The 20766-nt window shown below is 39.8% G+C and overlaps 1 protein-coding gene across 6 annotated transcripts; it reads right to left on the reverse strand.

The window, feature by feature from the left end:
- Nucleotides 1-672: 672 nt before the first annotated feature.
- On the reverse strand, nucleotides 673-20258 carry CD47 (CD47 molecule). 6 transcript variants are annotated; one of them, XR_013342118.1, is made up of 12 exons: nucleotides 20169-20258; nucleotides 17008-17358; nucleotides 15649-15687; nucleotides 13574-13663; nucleotides 12385-12486; nucleotides 11922-12014; nucleotides 11300-11395; nucleotides 9706-9798; nucleotides 7969-8000; nucleotides 5645-5774; nucleotides 4972-4999; nucleotides 673-3039 (listed from the first exon to the last, which is right to left on the reverse strand). XR_013342118.1 is itself a non-coding variant. In XM_021542410.2 (12 exons), the coding sequence occupies exons 1-11, from the start codon at nucleotides 20212-20214 to the stop codon at nucleotides 4974-4976; spliced, it is 993 nt and encodes a 330-aa protein (XP_021398085.2). In that variant the 5' UTR covers nucleotides 20215-20258; the 3' UTR covers nucleotides 673-3039; nucleotides 4972-4973. The 6 variants fall into 6 exon arrangements, 4 of the variants coding, with proteins under 4 accessions (XP_021398085.2, XP_021398089.2, XP_077647057.1 ...); XM_021542410.2 differs by having other exon boundaries at nucleotides 5645-5669; XR_013342117.1 differs by having other exon boundaries at nucleotides 4972-5774.
- Nucleotides 20259-20766: the final 508 nt, after the last annotated feature.

Here is a 20766-nt window from a genome sequence, read left to right on the forward strand (position 1 = left end):
TTTAAATAGCTCAAATTGTGGTTCACAGCTCCTTTTGAGAGGAAAGTGCATCTAGGAGAGTCACAAAACATTTCTGAAGAGACACAGAAGTTCAACAGCCACAGTTAAGTCACCTTGAAGAAACAAGGGAATTGCCAGCAATTTCCACTGTTCCCAGCAGCTCAGCTGCACTGAAGAGGATGTGTGAGTGGAAAGCCTATGAGGCAGGGCTTGCAGCTCCTCTCTCCACAGTCAAACATTAAAGACAACTCCAGGAAATCCAGAACTCATCCAGCAGTGCTTTAGCAGTTACACAAGGGATCCTCTTCCCACAGAAACACCACTGCAGGGCTGCAAAGACAGACTGGACAAGAGGTGCTGCTCTGCTGTTTCTGAAGTTTCACTGGCAGCAGCAGCTTTTACTCCTCATTTCCTCCCACAGCACACCCGGGTGACAACACTTGATGGCTGATGTTGGAGAGAGCCATTGAAGTTATTACAAGGCAGCTACACACTGACTTCACCATCTGGATGGCCTTTCTAATGAGAAACACACCCAAAATCATCTACAGCAACCCTGAGAACATTGCTGAAGATCCATTAATAATACATAAAGACAGGGAGAAGAGCAGTTATGACTATGAATTTATGGAAGCAGCTACAGAAGTTCAATGTGCTAGCCACAAGAAAATCTCCCGCAAAAACAACTTAAAATTACTTTATTTTTTAAGTATATTAGCACAATATTTACAAAATAATTTTGTGTTTCATAAATAAAAAGTTTCTTGGGTAAAGACTATAGATCTATAGATATTTAAAATGTCTATATATTTATATATACACACATATGTACACACACAAATGAAAGCATACAGTTATGAACAACTTTGGTTTAAATTACTGGTGGGAAAGGGCTGGCTGGATGTACCAATGACTTTTTGAACTCTCACTTTTAAATTCCCACCTATGAGAAATCCAGCCCTTAATGCAACAGGATGGCGGGTTTCTCCCATTTCTGGGGCCACGATTCTGCAGCCCACAGCTCCTCAGGTTTTGACAATTCCTAGGAACAGCTTGGCCTGATCCCACGGTGACACAGCGGGGTTCTGCTGCAGTTTGCTTTACAGAAATTAACATAAAGCTATTATACATAATTGTTTTTATAAGGCAGAATACCTCAACAGAATTCCAGTTGATTTGGTTTTTTATTCCTCTGCTGCTAAGACTTTCAGCTTGCCAGAGGGAATCACTAGTTATAAACAGGGAGCACTGCACAATACTAAATTAGAAAAACTTTTATTCTGAATTGTAATGGAGAACCATCTCCTATCTTTAGTTAGGTATCACTGAGATGATGGAAAAACCTGCACCAAAAGATTCATGTGTAAGAGCTCAAACCTTATGTGAATACTCCCACTGGCAACACAGGACAGTAAATGTGAGCCATACACATTTCTCCCATATTTTATCGCATGGGACCCTCTTCCCTGTGTCCAGTTCCACTGATCCCAGTGAGGGCTGGCCCATAGCTTGCTTTAAATGGTTCAATCCTGCAGCCTTGGCAAGAGGGACAGTTATGACAGCACCTACTGTAAAATCAGACATCCCAATTTTGCTTTGTTGAATTCCTTAACACGACTCAGAGCTCAACGTGCAGAGACCCAAATCCCTGCACATGCACCCACAACATGGATATGAACCTTGGTTTGTAACATTCAGGTCTGAGAAGTGCCAAATTACTCGGGATCTTTAAAAACATGGATTTTATTACGTGACTGTTTGGCAACAGCTTTCCAAACCAAGTTTTAAAGTGTTAGAAGGAGAAAACCGTGTGTGCCTTTGAAATACAGTACCTTAGTACAAACAGGAAACAGTGTCAAGATTTCTACAAAGCATACACAAAGTCCAAGAGCAGCCAACTATATTGGAACAACTCTCAAAACAGCTGTAAAACATAGCAGAATCTCATGGAATGTGCAAGTCCTAGTAAACTGATTTTTAACCATACCATTAGATATATACAGAAACTGAGCTTCCTCACTCCTCATCAGCTCCTCCTACTTTTTATTTTATGTATTTGTGATGTAATGGCAGCAACACAAACTTGGGCCAGAAATTATATAGCTCTTTTCCATTCAAGAAAACAAGGTTTTAAACTCTGTCAAAAATATACTAAATAGGAAGCTCCTATTTTTATGAGGCATCCACAACTTTCACAAATTCACTGAGTTAAGAAAGCCTGAAATTGCTTCCAATTCCACACACTGCACAACATGAACACACACAAGAACCACATTCAGCATTAAGATTACCAGCTCCTGTGCTCTGTAATTCCAGTGCTGAATTAGGCTCCAACAGCTGAGCAGTTTCTCATCAAAGGATACAGAGAAGGCAAGGAGAGCCCTCTCGCTGGACAAAAATATCAGCCACCAGAGCACACATGACTACTGTCCACAGAGAGGAATACTAATGTCTCATGGAATTAGAACTCTGTCAATAATTTCAGGAGAGCTGGGAGTAAACTTTGTACTTATGCAACTTGGTGTGTAACTTTGTATTTCTTTAATAAAAATTTGCTGAATGTCAGAAAAGATGTATTTGTACAATCTCTACTTCCTGCTTGTATCATACACATAAATCATACTTTGTCCATGCACACAAATAAAGAAAACAATAGTCTAAATGGTATTGCAATCTCTGGGCTCAGCAGGCCCATTATCAAAGCAGTGACTGATAATGATAGTTTTTGAAAATAATACCACTAAGGATTACTGCAGGGAGACTCTGTACTGGGCAAATAGTGCTTTTTATATTCTCACCCTCAACCATCCCATATACACCATAACAAAAGAAAATAAAGATCACATGTGGGCAAACACACATGTTCCTTGCTACAGCTGCTGTGACTATAAAATTATGTCATTTATATCAAAAGCACTTTTGCCACACATGCAAAACAACTAGATTCCTGAATTTCTTCTCGATGAGTAGTGCATCTTCAAGGCCACGGTGTATCAACAACGGTGTACTTTTATATACGCATCACATAACTCTGCAGTTCTGGGGATTTAAAAAGAAAGAAAAAGAAATATTGTTTGGGAAGAACAGCAATGTTTTGTGCTACCTATGCGAGTCAGAGCTGACAGGTTTTTTTTTTTTTTCCTTTCAAAATTGAAAGCACATTTAGCATTCAAATAGTAGAAAAAGGAGTTAGCAACAGCAAGTGATGTTTCAGCACCTCCACAAAAGAAAGGTGAACACTGTGTCTTGGAGCTTTCACTTGTGAATGTGACTAAGAATGTGAATCACAGGCCCAGCTGTCTGACCCACCCTGTCCATATATTTTAATGCTAGTTTATTTTCACATGCTATTTTGTAAGCTGGTCAGCTTCAGCATCTGATCCATCCCTGCTTCAGTCTGTGTGTGAATTTTCTAGGGAAGATTAACAAAGAAGCAGGTAAAGCTCAAAAGGTTACTGCCTCCAGCGTGTGAGTCAGAGCATTTGCCTTCCATCTGCAAAACCTTCTGTCACTGGTTAGGAGCCATCTTTCAGAGCAGAAAAAACAGACAGACTTCTAGCTCTACCCTAAAATTAAACAGGTAGTTGACAATTTCTATGCTTCTGGAAGCTCCACCTCAGCACTAGAGGGTAGGTTTTCATAACCTAAATGAGACCCAAAAAAAACCAGGCAACTTATTTTAAATTGGATCTCCAAGCAAAATTCTGCCTTGTTCTTCAGCAGGATGAGGTAACTGAAGAGAACCCATCCTGATTTCCCTTCTGGTCTGCTCTGAATGCAATGGACTGGCAAGTATCTATTTATTTCCTGCTCTCAACTCTGTCAAGAATAAGCAGTAGCCAATTCTGGAGCAGGCCATGCCTACCACTCCATCCAGCTCAGCTTACAGTAACTGGTATGCATTTATCAATGTGTTTATGAGACTTGTCCTTTGTACAGCAGAAGTGTTTGTATTCCTATTAGTTTAGAGAAGAATTATATGAGATATTTGGATGAGCCAAATGTAGTAGTTTTAAGTAGCACAAATCAAACAGCACATGGTATTTGTAAGGAAACCTGTTTTTAAAACTCATACACCTTTTTTCCAGTTAGAGCTAACTAAAACCTCATTTATTTGCTCACTGTCAATTCATGTCTCCTAGAAACAGCATGATATAAAAGTATTTCAAGGGAGCTAACAGATTTGGAGTGAGTTTACTCTTCCTCCCAAGTAGCAAAACGTCATTGAATGCAGGAATACTAGGCTAAGGGTCTAGTGATACTTCATGATACTTCAAGCTTGCTCAATATTCAGGAAGAAACCTAAGTAACAACAGCATCAACAAATGCCATTTCCATGAAAAGTACAGCTGCTGAATAGAAAATACTAAACCGTACTGTTTTCATTTTCAAACCTTATCATCTAGCCTAAAATTTAAGCTCTTCAATGAGAGCAATCTGAAATATAATAAATCGAGTGAAATCTAATTGGAATACAATCTAACAAAACCCACAGAATTCAAGTAACACCTAAAGAGAAGGAGAGGAAGTTAATTTTAAACCACCTCCCTATGAATTTTCATTGGAGATCACCAATTAAATGCAGAGAGAAAGCTTAGTTGTATCAACAACAATAAAACAAAACACAAGCCCAAACAGAACAACCCACCACCAAGGAATCATTCCATGCATCTTAAATACTACATGAGCAAAAAGGAAACATAAACCTATTTGACTTTCCACATTTGATGAGAAACACAATATTGCACAGTTCTCTCACTGACTCATCCTCTTCACTGTTTAGGAATACACATTCTTTCCCTATGTCTGATATAGGATACAGACATTCTTTCTTTTCAATCAAATATAATTTGACTAAGAATAGCACCTGCTCTAAACCTCTCCTCCAAGTTTCAGTGAATCAGCACTGGGTAACTAAACATCAAAACTCTCAAATGCCTAGCCATTAAAACAAGCATCTGGTAGACTTACCATCATTCTAACATCACTCCTTTTGCATCTTTAAAAGTCAAGAAGATGGATTAGTACAGAGTAAAAGAGAAATAAATGCTTCACAGTTAATATTCAGGTTAATTCTAAAATTCAGGTTAGAACTTGTTACTACTCAGCATGCCAATTAGTGAACATAATAGCAAAAAAAAAAATTCTAAGTCACTCCTTTTTCACTGTAAATTTCCCTCACCTTAAGTGCTATCAGTCTCCCAACACCATGAGAGAGGTTCCCCAACCCAAGGAAAATGAGAAGAATAGAGTGACAAGGATAGATTTTGCTGTGATCTTTAAGTATTTCACCCAAATAAATCTTTATGAAGAATTAACATCTATTTTCAATACAAATCCCTCTTCTTCCCTTAAAAGCTGGACATTTTGCAAAATGAAGAGGGTGAACAAAATATTTTGAGATACTGGATTTGTCCTAAAATAGTCAAACAGTGCCTCCGGCTAGCAAGCACAGTGGCATGAAACAGGGAGCCTGGAGCTGCAAGCAACATTTCATTGAGAAATCAGACTTTTACTGATTCACAGAGCCACAAAAGTTGCCACACTAAGATCTGCCATCTTAGTGTTGTGGTACTGGGAACTAGATCCATCTTTATCCATAATTAATCCCTTAATGAGAAGATAAGCCTTGAATATCACCTACCATTTAGTGGTTCTTCTACAGCTTTCTGCAAAACATTTAAAAATATATATATGTATAAAAAGCCTTCATGTTTACTTCTGGCTGGCCACAGTTAAATTACTCTAATTGACATATACAGTAAGTAGTGATTCTACAAAAACGAAGAAAGCTTAGTGTTAATCAAATTAATGACTAGAAGTCTGAAAAAATTTTGTATCAGTCAATAGCTGCATTCTCCAAGTTGTTTTCCCTTACTGTGATGTTTACCCAAATGAAACACCCCTAGGTGGCAGCGGAAGCCATGCAGATACTACTTTTAGGCTCTAAAACCTAACTGATAATTTCTGTCATTTGATCAATGGTTAGTAACAAAGCAGCAGGACTAAAAAAAGAAAAGAAAATTAGTAGCCAAGCAGATCAAGTGGCATCTCCTCAGAAAGAAATACATGACAGTTGTGCATTTAGTCTGGTAGACAATCATCAGAAACAACACATGCAACCTACAGAAATGCTAAAAAAAAAACAAACGGTACTTGGTTAAGATGGCAGATTTCAAAAACACACCTTTTCTCCCTTCAGCTCAGGAAAATCTCAATAATCATTTTTTAAGTATGCCCCAGTGTCAAAATACTTCACCAATACTAGGTTTTCCATAGTCATTAGATGACACAGAACCAAACTGCATCCTTAACATTACTTCACACCTATTTACTGCCTCAAAGCACAGCAATATAGGCTCAAGAGCCCTTGATGGAAACAAGCAGCATGTTAACACACTCCAGCTTCCACCAGGTCTTTCCCTATAGCAGCCCCAAGTTCATGAACACAAATTATATCACCTGAATTCCTCTGTATCTAGCCCTCAGCTAGCTGCAGCTCCAAGAAACATCTGTGTACTTGCTGAGGTTTCCAATGACCTCTAAGTCTTAAAATTTCTTTTGATTTCATTCCTGTCCCCGGTTCAAAGAGTACCATGATGTTCATGCTTGTGTTGCTGTGGCTATTTATTTCCCAATTCCTTTTTGCCACAGAAGACCACCTTGTGAGGAGAGCAGCTCATAAAGGGAACAGAACTCTCATCAAAGGATGTTATTTTGCATGCTGGCTTCTAGTTCAAAGTTTATTTACAACCAAAACTAAGTTAAGGAAAAAACCCCGCCCTCCTCTTGTCCTGTTTATTTCCATTCTACAAGTAAGCATAATGATGTTAGATAATGGCAAGATTTCATTTTGAATGAAGCATACCTTCGATTCACTTCTTAGCTCATTTTTATAACATCTCTCAACCTCTTTTCCTTCTATTTTTTAAACTTTGTGAACTTATATTCCTTCCATAAAGGAAGACTAACCCTCTGAAATACTCTTCCTTACAATAAAAATGGATGAGCAAAAGCAAAGGGAAAAAAAAAAAACAAAACAACTAAAAATCTCTTGTCCTAACTGCAGTCAGCTCTCACTGTTAGAAACCATCTTCCTTCAACAGCTGGGTCTCAGGCTCTAGACTGGAGACCTGAAAATGTGTCTCAAATGATGGCTGGCATCCAGGAGGTGGGATGACCTGTATTTACCAGATCCCCCTGCTGCAAGGAAGTTTTACTGCTATTCTACAGCTGCGTCTCTTTCCTTGCTTCTGGAAAACACCAGAAATCAGGCAGTTCACATTCATGGATCACTCAAAAGCACTGTGTAAGTCTGTGAAAATTCATGTTTTGGAAATTATTACTCTACAGTTCCAAACTACCAACTCAAAAACTTTCTTTTTTAAAAAACAAGGAATTTTTCAATTTGTTCTGTGTTATCTAAAGACAGGCACTTTCTTTTCAGAAGGTCTCATCCAATTAGGGGGCATTATAGGAAAATCAGAAAAAAGGTCAAGGTTATGCCATCTGTATAGCCAGGAACTGAAGAGAATACCAAAGGGTTCTCGTGTACAAGACCACAAGAAAAAACCTTTTAAATCCTTACAGGCCACCTGGATGTTTGCACTCAAGTTAATGAAAAAGTTTTTTAATAAGGTGAGCAAAATGGCTTTTAAATATTCAGGTGGAAGAGTGCATTGTAAAAGAAGACCAAACTGCCACCACTTTTCAGTGACAGCACAGTCACTCCATTTGGGCTCAACAGTCAGAGCAGCCCTATGTCAGGGTGGCAATTACAGTACTACAGACACACTCATAGGGACAATGAGACCACCAACTCACTCAACATTAGACATCTGTTACACAGCCAGAACTGTTGCTTGCTACCAACCTGGTCTGAATTCGAACTAGTGAAGAAAGGTTCAGTATCTCACTACAATCCCCTGAGCCATCTAGTCACCCCAAATTTATTATTTTTAAGCTTACCCCCGGACGAGGATGATCTTTCATTCTGGAACCTAAAATAATTACAAAAAAAAGTAACCAATCAGATGAATAAATGTCACAATCAACCAAATAAAAACATAGAACCACAGAATTGTTAAGGCTGGAGAAAACCTCCCAGAACATCAAGCCCAAGCAACCAGCAAACCCAACCCAAGCAGCATCACCACCTTCACCACTAACCCATGTCCTCAGAGGCCACACCTAAACAACACTTACAATAATCATGATTTCACCATGTCCTGGGCAGCCTGTTTCAATCCTTGACCACCCTTTCAGAGAAGAAATTTTTCCTAATATCCAGTTTAAACCTTCCCCAGCACAACTTGAAGCCATTTTCTCTTATCTTGTCACTTGTTACCTTGGAAAAGGTATTGTCTACTGATAAAACTTGCAAGAGAGTTGTAACACACAGAATTGGATGTTAAAAGAGGTACTTAATTCTATGATCTGGAAATTCCTAGAGCCTCTAAGCACTCTTCTGTATCTTATCACATACAGCATGTGAATTGTCCCACTAGTACACTCAGCTCCTAAAGGTGAATTAGGCTACACACTATTCATTGTGCTTATTTTGGCATGCTAGAATCTATACCAACAGTAGTATTTGACTTCTTCAGCCAGAACAATGAAATCAGAAATGCAACATTTGTGCAGACCATGAGCACACAGCATTGAAGGCAATACAAGTATATAGAAGGAAATCAAAGTCAATAAAATATAAATTTATTGTTGTTATTAAAAAGCTTGACTCATGTCTACCACATTTTTGACTCATCTTCATTTATCTTATATTTTAAATATTAGGCATTCTACCTTAATTTCTTCTCTATGGGAAATTGTCCCTGTCTCAGGGTCTATTTCTGGCCATGCCCACACATGGTGTGCACACATTAACCTGGGAGACTGCATGGTTCAGTGCAGACTTGTGACTGCACTCGCTGGAAACATTTGAGCAGCTTGAGTCTGGAAGCAACCCATCCTCAATTGCACAGTTCAATGTCCACAGAGCTGGACAACAAGGAGGTGTTTGAAGAGCCTGTAACAAAGGTCACTCTGACCCAAGCTGTAGAGTCCACACAATGTTATGCCGTGGTGTGCCAGCATTCCAATCGCAAACATTGCTGGGTTTTGCCTATTTAGCACACCTTTAATCTCTCATCTTTTTGAGATCTGATGAACAGATCACTTTCTGAAACAATGCCTTGCTATTCTTTTCTCCTGGGTTTTAAAATTAAGCCGGAGGAAAACCAGGGCTCACTAATATAAAAACTGTGCATTCAAATTGCTCTTCTTTTAACCTAACTAGTGCAAAACAGTAAGCAGAGCATTGCTTCTTTAAATCCATGTTTTGATAGGCTTTTGTCACCACCATCCCACAACCCACTCTAAAGAATACTTTACACCCTTTTGCTCTCTTCATTCTAAGATCCAGCTGGCCAACTGTGTAAATGCAGAACTTAAACAGCAACATCCCTCCTACAACTGAAACACTCTTACTTAAGAAACTTGGCTGTGTTGATCTCGAAACAGTTTATGATGATAAACTGTGGGTTTCTCAACTCAAGATTCCCCACACACTCTATGAAACAAAGCCAACACATACAGACAACTTTTCAGGAATTTTTAAAACTCTGTAACTGTGAAATCACACCTTGTGCTCTGATAAATTATGTCTACTTGAAAGGAAAACAATGAAGATTATTAGGTGCTACTTACCCATAAAAAACACGTAAACCAGACTACACAAACTTGCAAAAGCCATAATAGCTAAGCCAGCAATCAGAACAGACACATGTAACGGAGGGCAGGCTGGGAAAAACACAATAAAAGAACTGTATCAAAACTCTTATTTTCAGAGATAACTGCTTAGTAAAATAAATAAACCTGATAAAGACGTGCATGTTCAACTTCACTTTCAAAGCTATTTCAGAACTACTCCTGCATTTTTCTTTTTTTGTATACATTCTTTAGCAATGCAGAGGCATTTACTGATTTATCCTCCTGCTTAACTGAGCTATTCTACAAGTTTAGGTACTCCATTGTCATTCACTGCAATTGGTAATCTTCTTTTATTAAATGTATTTTAAGTTTAAACTTGCATCTTCAATTCCAACTGTTTGGCCTGTCATTGTATTACACAACAGAATACAATACTGTTGTTGTTACAACCATTTGTCAGCTCATCCCAGGATGAGCTGCTGCAGGATGAGCTGCTGCTTCTGGCAGTTCAGGGTCACTGAGCTGAACCCCCAGAGATACAGGTAACACTACCATGAGTGATCTGGAGAAGAACACCCTGAAAAACCAAGGGACTTGCATTTACAAGCATTATAAAACATCCTCCAAAAAATCCTTGTATTAATGCTTTACCAGAAATCTCTCATCAGTTTATTTTACTCTTATAACTTAAAAATACTTCTATAGATACCAAACAATAAGCATAAAATTCAAATCACAACTCCACTGAAAGGGTATCATTTCACCCAGAGTAGACAAATCTTTAAAAACCACTGCAAGGAGAAACAGGTCTTAAATCCCCAAACAAATCAATGCCTAAAATGAAGAGTATCTGTGCAAAACAATAAATCAGGAACATAAGGAACATGGATCTGCGTTCTCCTACTAAATATATTGCCAAGGACAATTAGTCCTAAACTGGCCCTTTTATCTGCTGTGGGGTTCTCTGGTGGCACAGGGGAAGGCAGGGAGGGGACAAAGGGAGGCCAGGGACAAGGGACATCACTGTGTGTGGTGGTTAGCTGGTGTTCCTTCACCACAGTGACAGTTTTTCAGTGATAAAACAAGAGTGTCAGCCAAAACCACACTTACAGCAGCCTGAGAACAATTCCAATTTTTCTACTGTTTCTCCATTTACTTTCTTAATGTTTTTTAATGGTATTCATTGAAATATTAATAGACTCAGTTTAGCAAGGAATTTCTGATTGCAGCACTGAACATGCAAAAATTATTATTTAATTTCTAAATACCCTAGGCCCTAGTAAGAATAACAAGAGTCACCCAAAATCAACACTAACATGCAAAATGAAAATAATTAACTTTTTTTTTTTAAGCAGATGCTCACAGAATGCACTCATTAAACTGATGTATATAATACTTCCTTTAGGCTAGTCTTCTTTCACCAGATAAAAAAGCACTAACACAGTAGTCCTAAACTACATTTACAGAAGTTACTAGCTAACATTCCATGTAGTGAAGCCATTTTTCACACAGTTTTGGTGTTAGAAATAAACAAACATCAGGTGCAGACGAGAGTAAAAGGCACATTTTCACAGAAGACTTAACTGCTTACCTGAGACACACAGTGCAAAACCAACCACAGCAATTATAAACCCAAGAAGTTTCAAACCTATCAGAGCCAATGTTGCCCGCAGTAGACTGTCAAAAACTGGGGAAAAAAAGAAAAATTATGAAATTTAACTAGAAACATACAAGACAGATAATTGCATAAAGCTAGAAATGAGATTCTCCTAAATTCTAAGCTCAGCCAATTAGCGTGATAACAAACCCCCAAGTCACTGCAAGTCAAGGCTCCTGTATGTATACACACATACAAATATATATATATATATATATATATATATATATGTAAATAACATTATAAACAAACCACAATTTGAAAAAAATGGAACCCACATTCTCAGAGCTAATTATTCAACCCAGTCCCCAAACCCAAGGAAAGGTTAGCAGAAATCACTCAGATGTGCTACCCTAAATTTCCAGCAGGTAACTCCTTCTGTGAAGCAACTCAGCCCAACAAACACAGGCTAAACATTTTGTTTCAAGGTACTATAAATGTGATGAACACAGGATGCTATTGAAGCACCTGCTTATAAAAATCAGAATATTTTGTAGATTACAAGAGGAGCTAGTTTTTTTTCTATCCATATGTTAGTGAGTAAAGTAATACTCACCAATTCCAAACATGAAGTACTGAAGAGGTACCAAAATCAGAGCAGGGATTACAATTAGGCCAAGACCAGCCTGATTCCGTACAGTATAGCCATCTGCAAACATTTATGTGGCAATCAGTAAAATTAAAATTGTTAACTGGATTCAAGCAAAAAGCAATGAACATAAATCACTGGCATCACCAAATTTCCCACTGAAGGACCAGAAGTCACTCTCTAGTCCCTAATATTCACCCAAGGCAGTAGGTCAGAAAATATATATAAATTTTGAGTCAGTGTCTACCTGTGATCACTTGAGGGCCTGACAATTCCAGTGCTGATTCTGCTGTAGTCTGTATGGTTTTTTTTAATTTAAAAATTAGTAGATTGCAATTAATAGGTGGTACTAACTTCCATACTACAGAATTGAAGAGATTCTTTTCCACTCTTAGTCCTTTAAATTAAGAGAGTCATTTTAATCACTTACCTGGGATAAAAAGAGCAGCGCCTACACCAGCTACAACTGCAAAGATGACAAGTGCTACAATCATGTACACCAACCTCTGAGATTCAATTTCATATTTTAATCCTTAAAGAGATAGAGAGGAAAACAATCAGACACATAGATTCTCCCATTGAAATACAGTTTTATTACTTGGACTGCTCCTAAATAAAGGAACTCAAACTCGTAAAATTTAAAACTATTTTAAACTCCCAAGATTTAATTTGTTTTTATTGTTTGATATGGTTAATATGGCTTACTCAGAAAAATGACAGCTGGCATTAGGGTTCCAGTCAAATTCTTGCTTTCTCCTTCCATACAATTCAGCTGATATGTTATTGGAATAACTTTGGGACATGCTACAGGTTAATTCAGGTAGATGCACTGCTGATATTTAAACGTTAGAGTAAATTTGTTCCTCAGGTGAGTGTCAAGAGAGGGTTAGAAATTCGAGGTTTCATTCTCTTCCTCATGACACTGACATCACATCACCTCTGTCCCCAAAGGAATTTAAATCCTAAAATTCAATCCTCTAAACAATAGTCCAAAATATCCACCTCAAACAAATCAACACAACACCCCCCAAAACACAAAACCAAGAAAACACACATTCCCAAATAGTACACAAAAGAATCACACCCAATTTAACAACCTATTTAAAGGCATAAGGTATCATTGGTGGATTCCCAGGTTATCTAAAAGAGTATAAATAAAAGGAAAAAAAAAATACACCAGGACATAAAGCACAGTCTGCATTGCACAGATGTTGGTCAACAGTGTATAAAGAACATCTAAGGATGTCTGTTGCTGGCAAACTGATGTATTGCCTCTAAAATAATTTAACGAAAGCATCAATGTCAGTGTTAAATTATAACTAAGCCAGCGCTAAAAGATTAATGAAAAGATTTACATTAAGAAGAGATCACACCATCTTTCTATCATATTGATTTTATGGTCATATAATCAAACATTTTTTAATTATTCAATAATGTCACGGTGAATCAACTGCAAAGAAAAGCTTCACACGCACCACGCCTCTGTGTATTCTCTGGATCAACTCCCACATATCTTTTTGATGTGAGTACCACCTTTCATTTTACATGGATGCCTTTATGCATGGAAGTGATCTCGGGACAAATCAGCAACTGCAAAGAATTAAAGAGTAAATACTTACCAATAACACACAACTGAGCTACACATAAAATAACAAGTAAGCACATCAATGATACGATGCCAACCCTTTCCATTAGAAGGAACCAGGATCCTAGAGAATAAACAAAGAAAAACAGAAGGAAGAGAACAAAAAGTGAGGCTATTTGCTTTGTAGTTATCATTCCTCTTAGGCTATGCCGTAGATTGCCCGACACTCTATGTAATTCAGCATTAAGAATTATAATAGGCTAAGAAACCTATGTCTTCTACCTTTGTGTTTCTCTGTGTGACATCCTACTTTTTCAGTACTTCCAGTCATCCCAGTATTTTTCAAACTGGTGGTAATTCCAGAAGAAATCTGGATGTGTGGTAAGGAATACAAGAGCTAGCCTAAGTGAGAGGGAAACAATTTTAAGTCTTCCCAACATTATCCATCCAGATTTTTTCCCCCTGCATTTTGGATGCCGTAGGCTGTTCAGTCAGTCATGCTTTAAGACCCTGTAAGCCACCTTCCAACATAAAATTCTGAAAATATCTCCACTGAACTAGAAAATGCAGTTAATTCTTGCATCTCTGCTCATATATTTATTCAGGCTCATTCAGTGGAATACAAAGTCTCCATTTTACATTATACTTTCCACCGTTCCTCTGCCTGCACATTTGCTTCCAAAGAAATTTCTAATCTTTAATAAAGATGCATATTTGTTGCATTTCTCTCTATACATAAAAACTGTATCTGTTGCTCCAGAAACATGTGATTAAGCAGCAATACCTCACTATTTAAAATGCCAATTAAATACACTGAGGGCAAATTTTAAATTCACAAATTTCCCTTTTTCCTTCCCCTCCTCCCAAAAGAGATCACAGAAGTAGACACAGCGCATACAACAGAAATACAAGGCAAACAGTAAGCTGAAGGCAAGAAAATGAAGAAATAGCTTCTAACTCATCAAAAGAAGGCTAATTTACTGAATTTTATAAAGCAAGGCTTTTTGCTTCATTCACAGTATTGAAAAAGCAACTAATACTGAACAGTAACTTCAACGCAGTAGCCACTCCTTAGGTAAGCCAAATCCCAGTGATGCTGTTCGATGCAACAGAGAATAATTAAAGTTAACTGCAAGCAGAGGCTCTGAGAGCCACTTCACTTCCTGTGCAGCATTTCCAGCTGACGCTAACCAGTATAAAAAGAAAGCAGCCAAGAAGCCTGGAATCTGCTGAGGCTTCAGCATGCAACACAGAGCCACGTGTGGCCTGGTACTGGAGTCTGAAAGAACTTCCTGTACAGAAGTGCTTGCAATACTAGAGACACATGCAACATGCAAGGAGCCTGGAATCTGCTGAAAGCATTTTCCTGGAAATATACTTCCCTTACTCTGGTGCTTCATAGTAATCAACTGAACTGGCATAAAGTAGTGTTTTGAGAGCCAATGTAGGGCAGTCAGTTCCAAGCTAAGAACAGAGAGTTCCAGACTGAGGGAAAGAAGAGTGAAGAGAAAAGTAAAGGGAAAGGAAACAGGAAAAAGGCAAGGAAGAAAATAAACTAGAAGGATGAGGAAAGAAGAGAAGAGAAAAAGCAGCAAGAAAAGAGAGGATGAAGAGAGGAAAAAGAGAATAGGAAAACTTGACAGTCACTCTCCTGGTCATGAAAAGTGTGTCTGTACACAAAGATGAGGGCACTTGCACAAAAATCTTGCTCACACACTTATCCACTACCTAGGTGAATCCAGGAGTTCTTTAAAATAGATGGAGGATAGCTGGCTCTTGTATGACTGTCTTTGTTAAAGCATCAATTGGAACGTGCTAGTAGTGACAGCATGAATTCATTGCTCAGAAATGACCCAGTGAAGACTGGTACAGGATTTCCATTATCCACTAACCCTTTTCAAAACTTACTCACTACACTTTCTTCTATTAGATTATTGTCTGAAGAGTTTCTCTAGAACACTGAGGAGGAGCAAGCAATAAAAAGTTGTAGAGAAGAACTGAAGAGAGAGCAAGTGACTGTGATTTCCTTCACCCTCAAACCTAAGTTTTACATTTTCTAGCGTATACTCTCAAACCTAATGCAACCTCAAAACTGAGTTTTTCACTAACCACGTTTTTCGTCTGGTGCTCCGTCGTCGCAACTGACAACTAGAAAATGAAATTAGAAAAATTATATCAGTTGCCTGCTCTGTTGTCTTTATACCAATTTCATAATTATAAACACAGAGAAAATAAAACTTGTAAATGGGACTTGATTCTCCTATATTCTCAAGTCTTGCTTCCTCTTCTGGAGGGTAATACTGAATTGCATAAAGAGACAAGAAAGTCTGAGTAAGCTGGAAGAGAATAAGGAAACGGAAACTGTGTATACCTCTTCCCTGTTTCTGTTTTCTAAGAGAAGAATGATATTCTAGCAGCTTCACCTCCAGTATCTGTGTCCTTCTCAATTTCAGGATCACGTTTGCTATGCAGGGTATATGGTTAACTCAGTAACTAAACCCAACTGAGAATTACACAAATGTCTGCAGCAGGACACAAGCAACATCTGTTTGAGCTTCACAAATATTTTATTGTGAGATGTGAAACTAGTAGCAAAACAAAACAAAAAAAAAATGCTAGAGTGCATGGGTAAGGCTCCGTGTGCTACACATATGCAAGGCATTCAGTGCTTCCCAGCAGCTCTCCAGAGGCAAGTCTCCCATGCAGAACAGATGGATTGGGCACACCTGTGTCCAGTGAAACTGTCACGTCTGCACAGCATGGACAGATAACACAGGTACAGCAAAATCCAACAGCTGAGGCGCTGGAGAACGTGGGCTGGGACTGACAGGATAAAGTAAAATAGCTCCCTAGATGAGAAACTGATTTAGTGAATCTCATTCATTTTAACATCACTTCAAACACCATCTTTTGAAGATGACATTTAATGCTAGAAAATCACAACAAGCTGCCATCTAGCAGTAGCATTTTCAACCTCACTAGAAAACTGCCTACTTTCAGACTGAGTTTTAGACCTCTTAGAACAGAATTTCTATTAGTTCTACCTGCAGTTTTCCAGCAGCGTTAAAGGTTGCAAGAAGCAATTCTTCCAAGAAAACATCTCTGCAGACACTGTGATGGATGTATACATTTCAGTATTATGAAGCTGATCACAAATATGTCACGCAGTAACATGAGATTGCTGAATATATCAGCATCTACATAATCAAAAATATGTGGGTAACCATAGATATGGGACCTAAATCATGCTCAGACATTATTACAGAATGAGAAAATGTGTTCAGATTTTCCCATAGAAGCACTTCTCTCTAACTTTAAAGCCACATTAACTTACAAGTTAGAAGGCCTGGCTGCTACATTTTTTAGTTTTCACTTTAAAGGAATACATTGCCATGTTCATTATTTTCCCCTTTCCCTTAAGATTTTGCTTGCTTTCCCCTCCCAACAAAACAAGAGCAGGCAACTCACCTGAGCCGTTTTTAAGCTCCATTTTTATTTCTCCTTCGCTGTTTGATTCTGTTACTTTACAGCTGTAATTTCCCACAGTTGCTTGTACACTGTCGATCTCCAGCGAGGCCACACCCTTGATTAATTCCGCCTTGGATAAAAATCTTGCAGACGAAAATGAGGGATCAATGTTAAACTTCTTGTTTCCTCCATGGTAAAAGAAAATTGTAACTCCTTGCCTTTTCCATGTAACAGACATGACATTTTCATTGTTCTGCTTTAGGTCAGTCACGTAACAAGGTAAAACTACAGTTTTATTGCAGTCATTTTTTTCTACAACACTTGTCCCATAAAGTGACAACTGGGCAGAACCTATAAAGAAAAATGAAAATGGAAAGATTCAGAATTATTTCTTAATACTCAAAAACAAAGAAGAAATAATTACAAGTGAATTGGGAAAACAAAACAAACTCTGCAGTGAAATCACAAAAAGTGAATCATGCTTTAAGGGATCAACAGAAGATGAAAAAAAGGGTATTATTATAATTCTACTTACTTCACAATTCTAATTCTACACAAACTCAAGCCATTCTCATATTAATTTAATGCATAGATACCATAACCTATCATACATTTGAAAAAAAAAAAATTGAGTTGCTATTTATTTACTTGTCCACTTCTATTTAACATGAGGAAATACTGTCAAAGCACACAGAAAACATTAACCACAGATGTCCCACTGATATTCAGCGTTTTGCTGCTGATCACAGAAGTATCCATAAACTGAGGTCCAGGGATCAGTTCCACACAAGTTCCTTTACACCTCATTAAGGACACAGAGAATAAAGTCTCCCTATTACACTTCCGAGAAAAGGCAGGGAAGCTTAGTAAAGAAAGCTTTGTCACTTGTTCCCTCTTATCTCTGAAGGTGGAGCCAAATGACTATAGGTTAGATTATCTCTTGCAAATTCTCTCTTTTCCTCTCCAAGGGAGAACTGACTGGCACACACAATACCATATATTAAATAAGATTACTACTGAGTATTTGCTACTTAGTATTTGACTGCATACACAACAGAATTGAAAATGGAGAATTTGTAAAAATCACCAACCTGTATTACAGATCACTGTGACTAATGTCTCTAATAAACACATTCAATGCAGGTAAGGAAAAATATGTTACCACTGCTGGGTTTTCCCAACTCTCTCCCACACTGCACAGCTCTAAAACAGCAGCACTGACTAACCACTGCTTCACGAAAGACCCAAGCCCTATGCCAAGATTTTATCAGAAATGAAGATTCAATCATTAGTTCTTAAGAATATAAAAAATTGTAACAGCAGTATATAAATTACATCAGGAACCAGAAAAACAGGTTAATTAAACTAGCTTGGCTGTAGGCTATGAAGGCTTTGAATATTTTATTTTCTCTATTTTTTCTTGTTTGTATGAAATCATAACAAAGTTTAATAGCTTCCTTCATAGTAATTGCTCCCCAAAGTCCCAAAGCCATTAAAAATTCAAAATGCTTTACTACATCCATCTGATAAAACCAAATATGGGAAAGGATATGGCAATCCCCTAATACTGTAAGCACTGAGACTTACAAACTGGAATAGCTCCAGGGACTTCAGAGGAACTACTGATACTCACATGTACAAAACCAGCCCAAAATGATATGTATTTAATTACTAAACTTAATTAGGGCAAGGGGAGAAAGGAAAAAAAAAAAAGGGGGGGGGGAGTTATGGCACTATTTGCAGTAGTTATTTAATTTTTTTCCCCCTCAAATCAAGAGTCCCAGATCACATTTTAAAAAAAGACTCCTGTTTTAAATATCGCTTTAATATTCTAACACCATTTCCTGGATTACTATTGAATATCAAAAGCTTAAAATAAACTGGCTCTGTATATATTATGCATGACAGCACTTCACAATGAAGAAGTATTCTCTGGTTTACTCATTGTGTTGCATTTTTAAACTAATCAAAGCAACAAAAGCAGAACAAAGGGAAACCATACACAAACCTCAACCTATGCCCTAATAAAAATCAAACGAAGACAATTTAAACCTTCAGTGGTTCTTTGTGAAATAAATGTCACACTAAATCATGATAATAACTGTTGGGATTTTTCTTCCTTTTTCAGGGCCAGCACATTGACATTTTTGCGGGCTCTGTCCCCTTGGACCCAGCCGCTTTTAGGGAAGAGGTTGTGCGGCTGCTCCCCCACTAAAGGGAGCCCCAGGGCTTCCTGCAGATGGTGCTTCCACCACCAACCAACCTCCCAACCATCCTGGTGGTAAGAGAAACCCAACAGTCCCCAAATCCTGCAGCCAATGGATCACTGGATGGGCTCTTCGCCTCCAAGTGTCTCGTAGATTATCATCTTGGAGGTGTCCCATGAAGGTGGCGATTTTGGAGCCTTACATACGCAGCGTGGGGACCTCTGAAGAGCTCGAAGCTGCCACAGAAAGGCTCTGCACACGCAGAGCAAATTCCCATCTGCCACACAAGGCAGAAGTGGGTAAGCTTGGTCAGAGCTTGGTCAGGCTTCTCACCTCCTCACGGAAACCATGCTTGACATTTAAGCCAGCCTACTGCTATAAGCCCGGAACCCAGACTGGGATTTCGACACGAGGTTTAAACACGCAAGTTTCGATGCGCTGCTTCCTGCAAAACAACACTACAGCACCTGCACCTCGGTGAAATTTTTTTATCTCTGTCCTCGCACCGAGTTCCTTCTCAAGGCAGAGAAATAAGAATTTAAGACTGTGCCACGTCTGAACTGCACCGCCCTTGGACGGCACGCAAACCCGGTGTTACACACCAAGAAACGCCGCCAGCCGCAGCGCTGCTGAGGAAAGCACACGGAGCTGAGCAGCCCTGAGCAGCAGAGCTCCGGCCACGCTGGGCGACAGCGGGTGCTGTGCGTCCTTCCCAAAGGATGGCGACCCACCCCCGGCGGCCCCGCACAGCAGAGCCGCCGGCAGTTCCGGCCAGGAGCGCCGCGAGCCCCCTCGCCGCGCGGCGGCCGCGGGACCGACCCGAACCGGGGATGACTCAACCCTTCCCTCGCACACGGTGGGGGCCCCACCGGACACGCCGCCGCGGTACTCGCGCCGGGACGAGGAGGGAAGGGGAGGGAAGAGCAGGAGGGCGGCGGGCGCGGCGGCACTCACCTGCGCGCAGGGCGGCGAGCAGCACGGAGGCGGCCAGCAGCCACATGGCGGAGCGGCGCGGCGCGGCCCGGCGCGGCGGCGGCTCGAGCGGCGCCGCAGCGGCGGCGGCGGGGGAGCGCTCGCGCGCTGATTGGCTGCCGCCCCTGCGGGAGCGCTCCGCCCCTGCGGGAGCGCTCCGCCCTCACGGGGCGCGCCGCGCTCTCCCCCGCCCTCGCCCCGCTGTGCTCTGCAGTAAGCCCGGGGGCTGTGCCGAGATAAGGCTTGTTTTTGCCGCGGTTGGTGGCTTTCTGAAGAGATTAGCGGGACGTATGTCCCGGGCCGCGGTGTTGTGGCTCGCGGCTCCCCCCTCACGCACAGTTCGGGGGCCCGTAAGATGGCTGCCGGGGGAAGATGCCGGCTCCTGTAAAACGGAAAGCGCTGATATGGTGACTCCTCCACCGCTGTGGTGGTTACGAAACATCTTGATTTTTTTGAAGGGTGGGCAGGAGGGAGCGCTTTATTTTCTCCCGTCCTTCCCCTCACTGACGCCGGGACTGCGGGCATCCTCCTTGTCGCTAAAAGCCTGTGGAACACCGGCCCTGCCAGGGCTACGTTTGCT

Source organism: Lonchura striata, chromosome 2 (genome assembly GCF_046129695.1).
Source record: "Lonchura striata isolate bLonStr1 chromosome 2, bLonStr1.mat, whole genome shotgun sequence".
Lineage (NCBI taxonomy): Eukaryota > Metazoa > Chordata > Aves > Passeriformes > Estrildidae > Lonchura > Lonchura striata.

Coding starts and splice junctions, on each gene's coding strand:
- CD47 (XM_021542410.2), bottom strand. CDS start 20,214: ATGTGGCTGCTGGCCGCCTCCGTGCTGCTCGCCGCCCTGCGCGCAG. Junction 15,688..17,007: donor GGAGCTTAAAAACGGCTCAG/GTGAGTTGCCTG, acceptor TTCATTTTCTAG/TTGTCAGTTGCGACGACGGA. Junction 9,799..11,299: donor TTTTGCACTGTGTGTCTCAG/GTAAGCAGTTAA, acceptor TGTTTTTCCCAG/CCTGCCCTCCGTTACATGTG.